Below are 14,089 nucleotides of genomic sequence, written 5' to 3'. Positions count from 1 at the left end.
CCGGCGTTGGCATTGAGTTCCGCAGAGGTCAGGGAGCTTCAACTTTCAACCTTTCTCAATATCAAGCTTGACGACTCGCCCCCCCCACTCCCTGCAACTCTACCCTCATAACCCTCAAAATGGCTGCTCAAGTATGTTTATCAGCTCCCGTCAATGCCTCCCAGCTTTTTCGTGAGAAGGAATCTGCCCGAAAGCCGTTTGACTAACAATACAACTTCTCTTCTCACCACACAGTCCCGCGCAGCGATGAAGCTCGACTGGAGCAAAGTCGGCAGCCAACTCGGCCTCCGCGGCAGCACGGCTACAGCTCTGTCAAACTTCAAGAAGCGAAACGACGACGCCCGTCGCCGCGTGCAAGTGCTGCAGGACCAACCCTCTACTGTCGACTTCGGACACTACCGCTCCATCCTGAAAAACACGGCTGTGATCGACGAGATCGAGCAGTACTTCAAGACCTTCCAGCCTAAGACCTACGACGTGAGCAAGCAAATCAAAGCCATCGAGAGCTTCGAACAGGTGGCGATCAAGAACGCGGAAGAGACCAAGGGTAAAGTGGAGGTCGAATTGAGGAGCTTGGAGAAGGCTTTGAACGATATCGAGGGCGCCAGGCCGTGGGATGAGACTACTGTCGACGAGGTTGCTGCCGCGGCGCCAGAGATTGATGAGTACACGGCGAGATTGGTCAAGAAGGGACGATGGATGCCTCCGGGATACCAGGTACGGATCTGCTTGAACGACATGATTATGCCTGAAGATTTTATTGCTAACTTTACGGCTCTACAGGAGAGATTCCCCAATTTGTCGGTCCTGTAGAGATACCGCTACAAGGAGAGAAGGCGAGAAGAGAAAGGAACAATTGGTTGGGGGTGGCACAACTTTTCCTCACGCAGTCAATGCTTTTGCTTCCCCGACCGAGAATTTATGTATAGTGGCTTAGATCAAAACACGAGCACTTGTTCAATATTTCGATGCCCCCGGACCGACTGTTCCCCTTTACCCAGCACCACGTGTTATAGCAAAAATGTTCGCGTGAGAGCTGGGATGTATGACTTGACCTGAGCCAGTATATCATATCCTTCTTCTCTGACGAGCAAACTCAGGAGCGAAAATCTCTCATGAGTGCGAGGTCGCATTCAGCGTTGAAGCAGGTCAAATACATCATCCATTTATTCTGACAAAAAGTCATTTGCCTACTAAAACATACGAGGCGAGGCCATCACAAAATACGCCAGTCAATGTGTTGCGAGCAATCGTCTAAGACACACCTCTTCTGAGCCTGCTTGGGGCAGGAGTCTCCTTACAATCCCGAATCCTCCTCCTGGAACAGAGCGGTTTGGCTGTACGTGTTCCACTGGCTACACTCGTCGTGCCAGTCCTGCCCGATGCCCAAATTCTTGATCTGGTCCGGCTCCTCCAAGAACTGAGCGCCCAGGCCCAAGCCGACGTGCCAGGCGATGTGGCAGTGCATCAGCCAGGCGCCCGGGTTGTCGGTGATGAAGGCGATGACCAGATAGCCCGAGGCCGGGAGCATGGCGACGTCGCGGCGCGGCGGATTCTGGTAGTTGAGGGTCTGCGAGTTGTTGAAGATACCCTGGCCGGCGCCCAGGACGTAGAAGTCGTGGCCGTGTAGGTGGATCGGGTGCGGGATGGGCGGCGCGATGGTCGGCACCGCCTGGATGACCCAGTACGACCAGGCATTGGCGTCCGGCAGGGCGATCAGGTTCATGCTGGCCGGGTAGCTGTTGTTGTCCGAGAGCACGTACTGTAGGGTCGGGTCGTTCCACGGCACCTGGATGGCCGTGAAGTTGAGGTTCCACTGGAATAGCGTTTGCTGGGCCTGGTTCTGCACGATCGCGAACCCGACGTCTAGATGCGACGACTGCGGGATCGTGTAGTTACTGGGCACGTTGAGCTTCACGTACGGGATCAGCTGGCTGTTCGGGTCGCTACAGTCCGCGCCCGCGGGCGCATTAGACCGAGTGGCACTGGAGGGTAGACCGGTCGAGTTGGCGCCCACGTACGAGAAGACAGCCAGGGCGTTGGTGTTGAGGTTGCTACTGCAGCCGGTCTGGGGCACTACGTGGAACCAGTAGTTGTCGACCGGTTGGTTGGCGTTGATGATCACGTCGTAGCGTTGGCCGATGCCCATGTACAGCCACTGCGTCGTGAACGGTTGGACCGGGACGAAGTCTGCCGTGATGACGGTGAAGTTGTGCCCGTCGAGGCCGACCTTGAAGTTATCGTTGGTCGATGTGTTAATCAGGCGCAGACGGTATTTCTTGCCCTTGGTCAGCGTCGTCCGGCTGTACTGCCCCGACGTGCCGTTGACGTTGACGTTGGTGCCGTTGATGAGGATGTTGTTGCCCGGGGGCGGTCCACGCGGGAACCCGCCATTCTGGATCAAGGGCCCCAGCTGGAATGCGCTTTGGTAGTACCAGTCGGTGATCGGATAGGCACCCAGATCTACATCGTAGTTGGACGTGGCGGGCCCGTTGATGATCATGGTGCCCACGACGCCGTCCGTGTATTGGTCCGAGAAGTGGCTGTGGTACCACGTCGTACCAAACTGCGTGCACAGGAAAGTGTACGTGCGCGACTGGCCGGGGGCGAGGGGACATTCGGTCACACCGTTGGTGCCGTCCATGTGGTTCGTCTTCCACTGACGCAGGCCGTGCCAATGCATGCTCGTCCCGTTGGTGGTCAGGCTGTTCTTGACCGTGATCTTCAGCGTGTCTCCCCAGTTGGCCACGATTGTGGGTCCTGGGAATTGGCCGTTGATGGCGTAGACTGGTCTGGAGAACCCGTCCGGCGCCATGGTGGTATTTTGCACTTCAAGGGTGTACTCCACCACTTTGCCAGTGTTGGGCCAGGTGCTATCGTAGTTGGTGGCGATGCTGAAGCCATTGCCCCAGCATTGGCGCGTAAAGGGTCCGTTGGTGCACTGGGCATCTGGGGTCAGGGATGTCGTTGCTGGACTGCCAGTCGTCGAAGACGCTTGCCTCGGCAGAAGGCCATTGCCAACCGGAACCAATTCGGGGATGTAGGCGGCAAAGGCCTGGTGAAGAAGAAGTGAAACGAGAGACAAGAAAAGCAACATAGCGAGCGACTAAAGGTTAGAGCACAAACAAAAAGTGCCGGGGCAGAACACAAGAAAACAGAAAACCAGAGAGCGCCCGAACAGACATCAATATAAAGGGACCCAAGATGTTCATATGCCATTGATGGCTTTCTCCCTTGTCCCGGCCAGATGCTCATCTTGGGACGGCATAGGGCACAGTGGGATGATCGTGGTTGAAACGTGGTACACACGAGATTTTCGGCTGGATGTCTTGGACCCCTCGCAGTGTTCTGGAGCCTGATGTCACACAAGAAAAGAATTTGACAACTATCCTGAGCCATTGAAACGACGATTCTCAATCCAGCAAAACCAGATTCGGACAAGAATAGAACCGAGACAGTGTGTTGGGATCCAATTTCCGCAATTTACAAGCTGTAGCCGTTGTTTTCAATCTGGCCATCAGATACCCCTTTAGTGAATTGGATTGCAGTGCGACAGCCCGGATCGAAATGCTGAAGATGGCAAAAACAGTAAACAAGTTGAGGATGGTTGGAGTCCTCGAGGGCGGCCGAAGTTGTAGCATGGTTGTTCCTCCTTCCCAAAACAATCTAGCGCAGATATCCAACCAATCAGACGTATCACCCCCTTTTTCAAAGCACATCATCTGGAAGCGCAAGGGACAATGTCCTTTGTTGCATTTCCCCCTCGCTTCATCTAGTCCCCTTTGCTATTCAACCACAATCATAATTGTCTGATGCTCCTTGCCTCGTCGTGTTTGAATCCATTCAGCACCTGTCTCGGCCCTAACTCTTGTCAGCGCAGGTGGGGTGCACATCTCCCTTGGCGAGAGCCTTCTGCATGTTTCTTTTATTGGAAGACCTTATACGTGCTTTGGGTTACACAGAACGGTCTTGCGAGCCATAGCAGAACCAAAGATCCGGATCCCATCTATTGAATATATGACAGCCCGAGACAGCCCCATCATGAACGATGGCGAGCTTTCAGAAATCAGGGCTTCAGGCGATCCATTCCATCGGGTTTCCAATTTCAATCTGGAGTCTTTGTGCTGGATGTGGCTGATTCTTGATGTCTCAGCTGGATTCTCGCCAAAGCCGGATTTGATGGGTACAGGGTTCTCCAGGTCTATCTTTGCTAGGGAGCTGAAGACATTGTGTCTCAGTTCTCAAAGTTCCTCTGCAAAGGGGTGATCCCTGATCTCCACCACCAGCAAACACCCAGATAGCTGCTCGGTGTGCTCATATATGCCCAGGTACCGTTCTTTCCACAGAGGAATGCTTTCTCATTTTTTTGTGTCTGTGTTTTCGATCGTCAAAATGCATTTCATATCGTGCCTCGTTCCCGTCCTTTTGGCTTTGGCAGGTAAATCTGCTGCTGACTGCGTGTCATATGGATATGATTTTGTCAATAATGGAGGACCTTACTGCATCAACACCACCTCCACAGCCTATTTCGCATTCGGCACAGAATTCTTTGGTAAGAATGGTAAACCTCTGAAGAATCCGGCGAACACTGACAGTGACAAGGCTGTCAACCGAGCGACGTTCAAGGCTCTGTCACGCCAATTCTGGTTGACCCAAACAGTGATGAATTCTTCTGCTCCGACATTGCCGTTCAGCCAGATGGGGAAGATATGGTGTCTATATGGTAGTGGATCCTTGCAACAAGCGAGTCTAGTTCACTGACAGCAGCAAGCAACGTCGACGGAAACCAGGTGACGAAGAACAACATGATCTCTGGTGACTGGACAATCGTCATCGAAGGCTTGACATTTGCATGGATGAGATCGTTTTCGATCATTGCGGCGCCACCAGTCGTTGTGACAACCACTCCTACTGCCACATTCACCGTCACATCTACCCCGTCCACCACCATCACGACCACCATCACCAACACCTTTTCGACCACTGCAACTCCTTCTACCGTTACGGTACCCACCACGACCACGACAAGAACTATAACCACCACCCCTTCCCAAATCACGGTATACTCGACGTCGACCATAACCCGGACACGCACCAGCAGAGTGTTTTCTAAAACCATCTCGACCACTACCGTCACCACATCGTGTAAAACGCAGCCGCCGGCAAAAGATCCCACATGTACCATTCGGCCTACGAAGGCCACACTTGCCGCCAGCAACGAGTCCCTCACTATTCTCCCACGCATGCGCCAGTTCGGAAAGCACAACGGGAACGGGGATAGGCGAGCCATTGAACGAAGACAGGACACTGGGGTGGACACCGGCCCAGGTATCAAATGGTGGACTTCTTGATGGCAACGATCCTCTAAGCTGACTGCTTCTTAGATCAATGTACTACGACTGTTGTGGATACAGCGGACGCTGTCTCTTCATACACGACAATAACAGCCCCTACAAGCACTGAAATTGACACGGAGAATGCGACGACAACGACCACAGTGTAAGTTGAGCAAGTGAAGGTCTGGCACCAGTACTGACTCCGAGCACCAGCACGCCTCCGCCCGTAACGGCATACTCAGGAAAGGCAAAGACAACCATCACTGTCACAGCCCCGACGCCTACGCGCACACGTACCACCCGTACTTATCAGACAGTTTGGACCACCTCCACAGTCTGGGCAACGTATGTGTTATGCTCTTTTTCTTGGCCCAAACCCTTAGCTAACGCCACTCCAGAGTCACGTCCACAGTCAAGACGTCGCCCTCTGGTTGGGTCTGTGCTACGTCTGCCGGCATTGTCGGGCTTTGAATGATGTATGATGAATTGAAAAGGAGTGTAGTGCTGTAGGGAAGATCAGATCAAAAACATCCAGACTATAGAAAACCGGTTACTCACTATTAAACTTTGTACTTTCCTTTTCTCAGCCAGGTAATAGTTTATTTGCACTTGTCTTGCTGCTGGACATTCTTTTTTCTGGTAGCCTTCAGCCGTTGCTTCTACAAAAGTGCTGTTTGACAGTGACGAATTCCCTTTGATAAACTTACATCGAATCCCTAGAGTTGGGAGCTCGTTGTCGCTGATGGAGCTGAGACTGTTAATCTGGACACGTGCCTCGCCCGGGCTTCCCAACTTTCAAGCACAAAGGCGACTCTCTTTTCAATCAAGCTGCACGTCGCCGGCAACAACTCGAACTCTATCTCGCTCTGCCGGAGCAGGTTGACGAAGGCATTGTGCAGCTCCAACCACTCACTTGTGTCTTTGGGCATCAACCGCACGCCGTCGTCAAACAGCCACGCCGGAACTGGTTCGCAGAGTATGACGATGCCTTGACACATTCTCTTTTTCAACGCTGCCCAGGCAGACATCTCAAGCATTTCTTCTGTGACCTGCGGTGGTCCATATAGGTTCGCATACGCGATGGGATCGATGCCAGATCGGTCGGAGATGATGAATCCGTGGCTTTGGAGCCTCTGTTCCTCGTCCAGCTGCGCCTCGAGCACCAGGCGCTGGAAATTCATCGCTTTCTTCGACCCGGCTCGAATATCGCCTCGGTTCACATCTGCTGTCGTCAAGATGCCGCGAGCAAGCTCCTTGATAACGGCGAAGGAAAGGTGCGAGTGCTCGCTTCGTATACGTTGGGAGACTGCATCGACCAGGGTAGTCTTGCCGGTGCACTGAGCCCCAATGATGTATATGGAAGGTTTCTTCTCCATCAACGACCAGTATTTTCTTCAGACGGAGGCCAACCCGCAAGCAAAGAGCAATGGTGTCACTCTCACGACTCAGGCCTTGGAGGGGCCTTGCATGATTTGGCACCCAAGGCCCCTGCAAGCGCCTGTGCAACCATCAGGCAGCTGTTGGCTGCATGGCTGCGTGGCTGCATATCATCACGTGTCAGCCTTTTTGTTGTCTACTTCGGCTCCCTGTCGCCGCTGTTTCATCCTGGTGGTGGACTATATCCTTCACTTCCGTCATGAACCGAGTCAAGTACACATTGCAGGACAGTATCGCCGTTTCTGACTCAGTGTGGCGGTACGATCTCCCCGACTTGCCGGAGGCAGACAGATGCCGTCAGGCTGAACGCATCAAATCAATCCGACTCTCCTGTTCGTCCTCACTGCAAGGCATATACCTGGATTGGACACCGGTCTCGTCGAATCGAGCCACTCGGGAGCACTTCCTGGAGGATCTTATTCAAGTCAGCGTCTCAGACTTTCGACCGGTGTACGACACCAAAGATGCATCTCTACCGAAAGATCACAAACAAGCCGTGGACTACATCTCTCGCTTTCTCACGTCTGGCGTTGTGATCAATGGTGTACAGTACTCGTTCTACGGACATAGTAACAGCCAACTGAAGTCTCGGTCTTGTTACCTCCTGGCCGGCTCAAAGCAGGAAGTGAGCAAGAAGGTCGAGGCTCTGGGAGATTTCAACAAGATCAAAACAGTGGCCAAAAAGGCGAAACGAATCGGCCTCTTGTTCTCGACTGCTGACATTGTCCTGGACGTTCCCAGGTCCAGATGTCGTGACATTGAAGATATCGAGAGAAATGGATTCATCTTCACGGACGGATGCGGCCTCGCTTCCAAAGGCTTCGTTCATTTGGTAGCTAGCAAGAAGACCATCATATTTCATGACCAACGGTACTATCCCTCCGTCCTCCAGATTCGGTATCAAGGCTACAAGGGAGTGGTATGCGTGGAGCCTCGGATGGAGAAGGGTCTCTGGCTCAAGTTGCGGAAGTCGATGAAAAAGTTCAGTGGAACAGACGACATGAGCTTCGCCGTCGTGGCATTCTCAAAGGTACAAACCTAACTAGATCCCCCTAATATTGGAACTCTGACGCCGCCAGCCCTACACATACGGATATCTCAATGATGAAATCATACTCTTGCTCAATTCTCTCGCTATCGACGCGGCTGTCTTCACCAAGAAACAGAAAGAGTACTTTGAATTCCTCGACCGGTCACGCGCGGACCCTGTCTGTGCTTTTCGTCTGCTGAGCTCCCTTGGTATGGCCGCCGAGGCTGAAAAACTCCTGATCGAAGGCATGGAGAAGGTCGAGCAAACTGTGCGCAAGACGGTCACTCAAGAATACAGCAAGATGCTCAACAAACACGACGAACAGCGAACGCGGATCCTGATACCGCGGTCGCGACTATTGTTCGGCGTCTGTGATCCTTACGGCTTGCTCAAACCAGGAGAGTGTTTTCTGCGTGTGACATTGGAAGAATTTGGTTCGCCTGTCACCATCACTGGAGTTGAAGTGCTCGTGTCGAGGAATCCCTGTCTACATCCTGGGGACCTCCGCAAACTCAAGGCTGTCAATCGACCGGAGCTCAGCCATCTTACTGACTGTGTGGTCTTCTCCACGCAGGGCAAGCGGCCGGCGGCTGACCTCATGTCTGGCGGCGACTTGGACGGCGACACATGTGGGTGACCTTGATCGAGAGTGGCCTTTGCTAACTCCAGACAGTCTTTGTATGCTGGGATCCTGAACTAATTCCCGAGGTCATCTCAGAGCCAGCCGAGTATCCAGGAGCGAAGGAAGCCATCAGGTTCTCTCCCATCACCGTCGACGATCTGATCACATACTTTGCTGGATACAACAATATGTCACTTGGTCGCGTCAAGAAGGTGTATCTTGGGTGGGCGCGCGCCCTGGGGCCTCGCTGCAGCCAGTGCCAGGAGCTCAATCGGCTGTTCTCTCAGTGCGTCGATGGCAACCGTATCAAGATACCTGACAAGTTGCTCGACCCTCCTGAGGCTCCACCCGATGCACAGCCATTTATCCTCGACGTCCTCCGTGATGCAGCTCGACAACATTGCAGCAGTGTGAAAAAGGCAAAAAACCCTCTCAACGCCGTGGAACAACGGGGATTGGGGCATGATATACAAACTATGGGCATTGCGGATCGAGGTCTCTTGGAGTTTATTCTCAGCAACCCTGCCCCCTTTTCGGACTTTGAGTTGGCCAAGTTGACCTTGGCCTGGTGTCGGAGGAACAACGTCCGCTTTGAAGAGTTCTGGGCCTATTTCGACCCTTCCCAGCTCACGGCCGACGAGCAGGCCTGGATACTGGCAGAACTGCCTCCGTCTCCCGAGTATCCGTCTCACTACAAGAACGGGCTCCTCCAGTCGAAGATTCTCTTTAAAGAAGATCTGCACCCTTTCCGGCTGGACCTCCATTCTTTACATTGGAAGTGCGTCTTCGACTCTCAATCCGACCCCCTGCGAAGCTTCATGGTCGCGGTCAACCAGACGTTCGCGCAGTTTGCGAAGAAGCTCGTCATCCTCCGCCTCGGCGAGCGGCTGAGCGTCGCCATTTACTTCCCACGGCCGATCGAGAGAGAAGAGGATGTCGTCGTCCACGAAACGGTGAGATTGTTCGCCTTCCCACATTCCCACAACGACAGAGTCGGACACCGCCGGGGCGTCCCCACCAAGAAGAATTACCGGTTCTACTACGATGAAAACGTCATGCAGCTCTACGAGAATCAACGCGCAAACACCTTTGTCTTCTTCGGCAGACCACCCAACGACGACCGCCCCTACAGGAACCTTCAAGGCAAAAGTAACCGGGACCGGGCCCGCCAGAAGACGGTCGACCAAGGTGTCAACTGCGACTGGAACGTGAGCATAGCTCTGGCAAAGTTCAGTGCTCAACTGGCTACTCACGTCGGGCGCACGTGGAGAGAGCCGGTCACTGATGCTGTAAGGGACATAGGCTCAGAGACTTTGGAAATCTGGTGTTGCTAACATGTGGCAGGAACTGTATGTCATCAGCAACAAAGATGTTCGAGCACTGCGGGCTCTGGACCTTTGGTTCGAGAGCATCGATACACTGGACGTCCTCCCCAACTTTCCCGACGAGCAGCCACCATTCAGCCTTCCGACTCTCGACGACATCGATTGGAGTCTACACAGCGATTTTGTTGTCCAGGTGGTGCGACAGAAGAAACATTCCCTCGTGGTAGAAGCAACGGTGCCACAGCTTGTGGAGTTGCTGAAGTTCAGCTGGAGAAACAATCTCGTCGACATGTTGTCGGAGATCTATAGTCAGATCCTGCGCCTCGACACCACGGACGAGGGCCCAACCCTGCGATGTCGTCCTGAGACTATTCGAAGCCTCGTCGAATTTCTCCACTTTAAGCCTGCACTGGCGATACACTTCGCACGTCTCTGTCCCTGGTCTCTCCTTCCTGGTCCCTACTCCAGTGTCCTTCAGCAGGGGGGCCCTGCCGTCCTTCGAGCTCTTATCCTTTGCGCAAACCAGGCGGGGGAGCTGGTGGTGAAGCACATGAATGCAATCCTGCGAGACACACGTCTGAGCTTACCTGCGGCCCGCGAACTTTTGGAAACTGCCTCTTTAGCAATTGCAAGTCCGGACCTGCTGCTGACGATTCTCATGGAGTGCCGAGACGCATTTGCCAATGCTATCCAGGACCTTGACCGTGACGTCGTTGCATATTTCTTGCGCAATATTTTCGGGACGGTGCTCGATCATTGCGCCGAGGCGAGCGACACGACTGAGGACACGCCAGGGTCATGGATGCTGAAAGCAGGGCCGGCAGTCAACGAACGAGTCTCATTTGTGACGAGCCAGCGGCGCATCGACGCTCCCAGACTGGCCAGACTGGCTGTGGGCGACCATGTGCGAGTTGTGGCAAAAACGGCGGCGACAAATTCTACCGCTGCCCGCCCTGCAACCTTGGACGCCGTGGTGGAAGCAGCAAGCGACAATGGGATCAAATTTCGGTGCCTTTCACAGCCTTTCACGTTCCTTGAGAAGACCGCTTGGACAATGAAGCACTGTGGTTCTGTCGTGAACACCCAATCGGCGGGAGAAGCATTAGTGTATCTTCTTGTCGAGAAAGATCAATCTTGCAGCTTTTATCACACTCTTTTGAGCACAAAAATCCCACCAACGGAGAGCCAGGGGGTAGACGAGGGTGTTTCGACACAGAGTAGCGAACTCATCAAGGGTCTGAATGAAAGTCAAAGTCGTGCCGTTGACGTATCCATTAAGGCTCGGCTGACTTGTCTCTGGGGACCGCCTGGGACGGGGAAGACCTCGACTATAATTGCATTGCTGCGAAAATTGCTGAAGGAAGACAAAACTGGCAGAGTCCTAGTCGCGGCACCAACGCACAATGCTGTTGATAATGTGTTGCGACAGTACGTGAAAAAGGCACTGGACTTTGATCTCGATCTGCCACGGCCGATCCGAGTTTCCACTGAGGTAGGTTTTTCCGCACGCGATTGAAGGCAATCCTTAACAAGTTGGTGCCCAGGTGACCAAGGTCTCTGATGATCTGAAAGCTTACACCATCGATGCAATGTTCGGTAAAGATATGAACATGCATCTATCGGCAAAACGCAAGGCTATCGCGATGATTTCCGAGGCCAGGTTGGTATTCACGACTTGTGTTAGTGCCGCATTAGGACTGCTTCGAAAGCAAAACTTCGACACTGTCATCATTGATGAAGCCTCTCAACAGACTGAGCCGGCGTCTCTAATACCTTTGGTCAAAGGCTGCCAGCGAGGGATCTTGGTTGGAGACCATGTCCAACTTCGGGCTACTGTTAGTCCTCATGCATCCACGTTGGATCATGACATATCGCTTATGGAGCGTCTTTGGGCAGAAGCGTCAGACAGTGCCGTGGGAAAATCCATGTTGGACACGCAATATCGTATGCATCCGACCCTGTGTATCTTTCCCAGTGACGAGTTTTACGGTGGCCGCTTGCTGTCAGCCGAGATTTGCCATACCATAAAGATCCCTGCTTCGTCTTTTCCGTGGCCAAAACGAGAAGCCAATGCGAAACACGAACCGACTCCCTCGAAGAGAGCGGTATTTATTCAATGTGGTGACGCAGAGGATCTAGGGAGGAAATCCAAGGTCAATCACACTCAAGCCAACATCTGCAAAGAAATCCTGACGCTGTTGTCCACCGCACCGCAAAACGATCAAAGCAGTCCAGGCACAGGACCCAGCTCGCCACCACCATCCGTGGCGATCTTGACACCATACGCCCGCCAGGCAGAGCTACTCAAGCAGCTTTGTGGAGGACACACTGTGTCGAGCATTGACGGGTTCCAAGGTCAGGAAGCGGACATCATCATCTTCGTTACGGTACGATGCAATTTGCAGGGGGAAATAGGGTTCTTGAAAGACATGCGGAGGCTGAATGTTGCGCTGACCAGGGCTAAGGCTGGACTGATCATTGTCGGAGACCAATCGACATTGACCAGGAAGAGGGAGCAGGAGGAGGCATGTCGAGTCTGGGATCGTCTGATCAAGACGTGTTCGAAGGTGGAGCTTCATGCTGCGGACAAGAAGGGCACAGGGAAGTAGCCGCCTGGTGTCACGCCGTACCAGTCAGAGGATACCTCGTAGTGCCAGGGCAATTAATAGTGGGTGAACAAGAAGAACAAGATCTGAAGTTTTGTTGCGCAGTTGGTTTCTTCCGCCCACCGCAGCCGATGCTGGCCAATGACAAGCCGTACGGAGAATTAAAATTCCCGACCAATGGGAGCAATTCGCCCTCCGGTCGGAGAGATTGTTCCTCCGACTCCCTTCGAAGTCTCTCCGCTTCTTCGCTTCCTCGTCTTCTCCCAAGCTCAGTTTCGACTTCAGTTCTGTTCTTGCAACTCTCCGCCGGCCTACATTTCTGAGCATCGCTGGGTATCTTTCGGGTTCTCATCAGGGCTGTGCTGTGTGCAATGAATCGCACCGTCGCTGGAACTATGTCTCTCCAAAGCCCTGTTGATCTGAACATCCACCACGGGAGGACTGTGTATAAAGATCATGGGTGACTGACCCTCTCTCGTTCTGCTAACCATCCAGAGAACCAACGATAGCCACACCAAAGCAAAAGCGATAGCAATAGCTATAGTAACTGTGAACAAGAGCGGCAGTGACAACCACCAGCACAACTCGAAGCAAAAAGCCACCAATCTCCCGTACATCCAGCAATGTCTTCTTCTTCCTCCACCGTCGCCTTCTTCGGCGCCACCGGCGGCGTTACCAATGCCATCCTCGTGCACACCCTGAAGGCGGGCTACAAGGCGAGCGCGCTGGTGCGCACGCCTCAAAAGCTACGGGACCAGCTTCTCGCGCAGGGCCTCTCCTCCGAGACCCTCGACAACCTGACCATCGTCCAGGGCAACGCGCTCGACGTCGCGGCCGTGCGGCGCACGCTCTCGTCGCCCACGGCGGGAGGCCTGCCAGCAGTCGTGGTCACGGGGCTGGGCGGCACGCCGCGGCTGCAATTCAACTGGCGCCACCCGTTCCAGATCGCAGGCCTGGACAACCCGCACATCTGCGCGACGGCGGCGCAGACGCTGCTCGCCGCGATGGGCGAGATCTACGCCGAGAACCCGGCACTCAGGGCCACAACTGATCAGAAGCCGCTGCTGGCCTTCGTCTCCACGACGGGCATCACGCGCGGGCCCGAGGACGTCCCCTTCTTTATCCGCTTCCTGTACCACCAGATCCTGACCGTCCCGCACGTCGACAAGCGCCGCATGGAGGACCTGTACCGCGGCGACGCCGCCTCCGCCGACCCAGTCTTCCGGAACGTCGTCGGCGTCAGGCCCACCTTGCTCTCCGGCGGTGCGGACTACAGGGACGCCGCGGGCCTGGATAAGATCCGCAGCGGCACCGAGGCGAAGCCTGCCTGCGGGTATGTCATCAAAAGGGCGGACGTCGGGGCGTGGGTTTACGAGAATGTGGTCGGTGAGGCGTTGCAGGGGAGGAAGGGCAGGTGGGAGGGTGAGATGGTCAGCTTGACCAGCTGATGGTGATTCGAAAGGAGACCGACAAATCACGGCATGGAGCGGTGGTGTGCGATATGTATGTATAATAATCTGGAGGTGTCGTGGATTTGGGTAATGTGTGTAAATAGGCGACGAGAAGAGCATTTGTTATGAACATTTATTCATTGGACTCAATCATCGAGGATGAACCGTTGATTTGTTTCACATCATCATCATTCGTTCTCTATGCTTGACAGCGCCATGAAGAGCGCCTCGGGTATCGTGAGTGCTAATAGTACAAAGGTATTAAGCAGGCGGGTGTGAAAG

General features: G+C 53.9%; 6 protein-coding genes across 6 annotated transcripts; 4 read left to right on the top strand and 2 right to left on the bottom strand.

The window, feature by feature from the left end:
* Positions 1-119: 119 nt before the first annotated feature.
* On the top strand, positions 120-813 carry AYL99_07450 (ATP synthase subunit D, mitochondrial; the record flags this gene model as incomplete). The annotated part of the gene is made up of 3 exons (XM_018838959.1): positions 120-131; positions 235-717; positions 784-813. The coding sequence occupies 3 exons, from the start codon at positions 120-122 to the stop codon at positions 811-813; spliced, it is 525 nt and encodes a 174-aa protein (XP_018691727.1).
* Positions 814-1,297: 484 nt separating this feature from the next.
* Positions 1,298-3,097, bottom strand: AYL99_07449 (hypothetical protein; the record flags this gene model as incomplete). Its single annotated transcript, XM_018838958.1, has 1 exon — positions 1,298-3,097. One exon carries the CDS (start codon positions 3,095-3,097, stop codon positions 1,298-1,300), a length of 1,800 nt encoding a protein of 599 aa, XP_018691726.1.
* Positions 3,098-4,392: 1,295 nt separating this feature from the next.
* AYL99_07448 (hypothetical protein) lies at positions 4,393-5,807 on the top strand (the record flags this gene model as incomplete). The annotated part of the gene is made up of 6 exons (XM_018838957.1): positions 4,393-4,552; positions 4,603-4,723; positions 4,772-5,328; positions 5,385-5,499; positions 5,550-5,681; positions 5,735-5,807. 6 exons carry the CDS (start codon positions 4,393-4,395, stop codon positions 5,805-5,807), a joined length of 1,158 nt encoding a protein of 385 aa, XP_018691725.1.
* Positions 5,808-6,052: 245 nt separating this feature from the next.
* AYL99_07447 (hypothetical protein) lies at positions 6,053-6,712 on the bottom strand (the record flags this gene model as incomplete). Its single annotated transcript, XM_018838956.1, has 1 exon — positions 6,053-6,712. One exon carries the CDS (start codon positions 6,710-6,712, stop codon positions 6,053-6,055), a length of 660 nt encoding a protein of 219 aa, XP_018691724.1.
* A 260-nt stretch (positions 6,713-6,972) lies between these two features.
* Positions 6,973-12,359, top strand: AYL99_07446 (hypothetical protein; the record flags this gene model as incomplete). The annotated part of the gene is made up of 5 exons (XM_018838955.1): positions 6,973-7,803; positions 7,853-8,432; positions 8,477-9,714; positions 9,770-11,242; positions 11,295-12,359. The coding sequence occupies 5 exons, from the start codon at positions 6,973-6,975 to the stop codon at positions 12,357-12,359; spliced, it is 5,187 nt and encodes a 1,728-aa protein (XP_018691723.1).
* Positions 12,360-12,979: 620 nt separating this feature from the next.
* AYL99_07445 (hypothetical protein) lies at positions 12,980-13,804 on the top strand (the record flags this gene model as incomplete). The annotated part of the gene is made up of 1 exon (XM_018838954.1): positions 12,980-13,804. One exon carries the CDS (start codon positions 12,980-12,982, stop codon positions 13,802-13,804), a length of 825 nt encoding a protein of 274 aa, XP_018691722.1.
* Between the last annotated feature and the right edge of the window lie 285 nt (positions 13,805-14,089).

This window comes from Fonsecaea erecta, assembly GCF_001651985.1.
Source record: "Fonsecaea erecta strain CBS 125763 chromosome Unknown Scaff6, whole genome shotgun sequence".
NCBI classification, from domain to species: Eukaryota; Fungi; Ascomycota; class Eurotiomycetes; order Chaetothyriales; family Herpotrichiellaceae; genus Fonsecaea; species Fonsecaea erecta.
The sequence above is the reverse complement of the archived record's forward strand: the minus strand, read 5'-3'. Positions and strand labels throughout refer to the sequence as shown.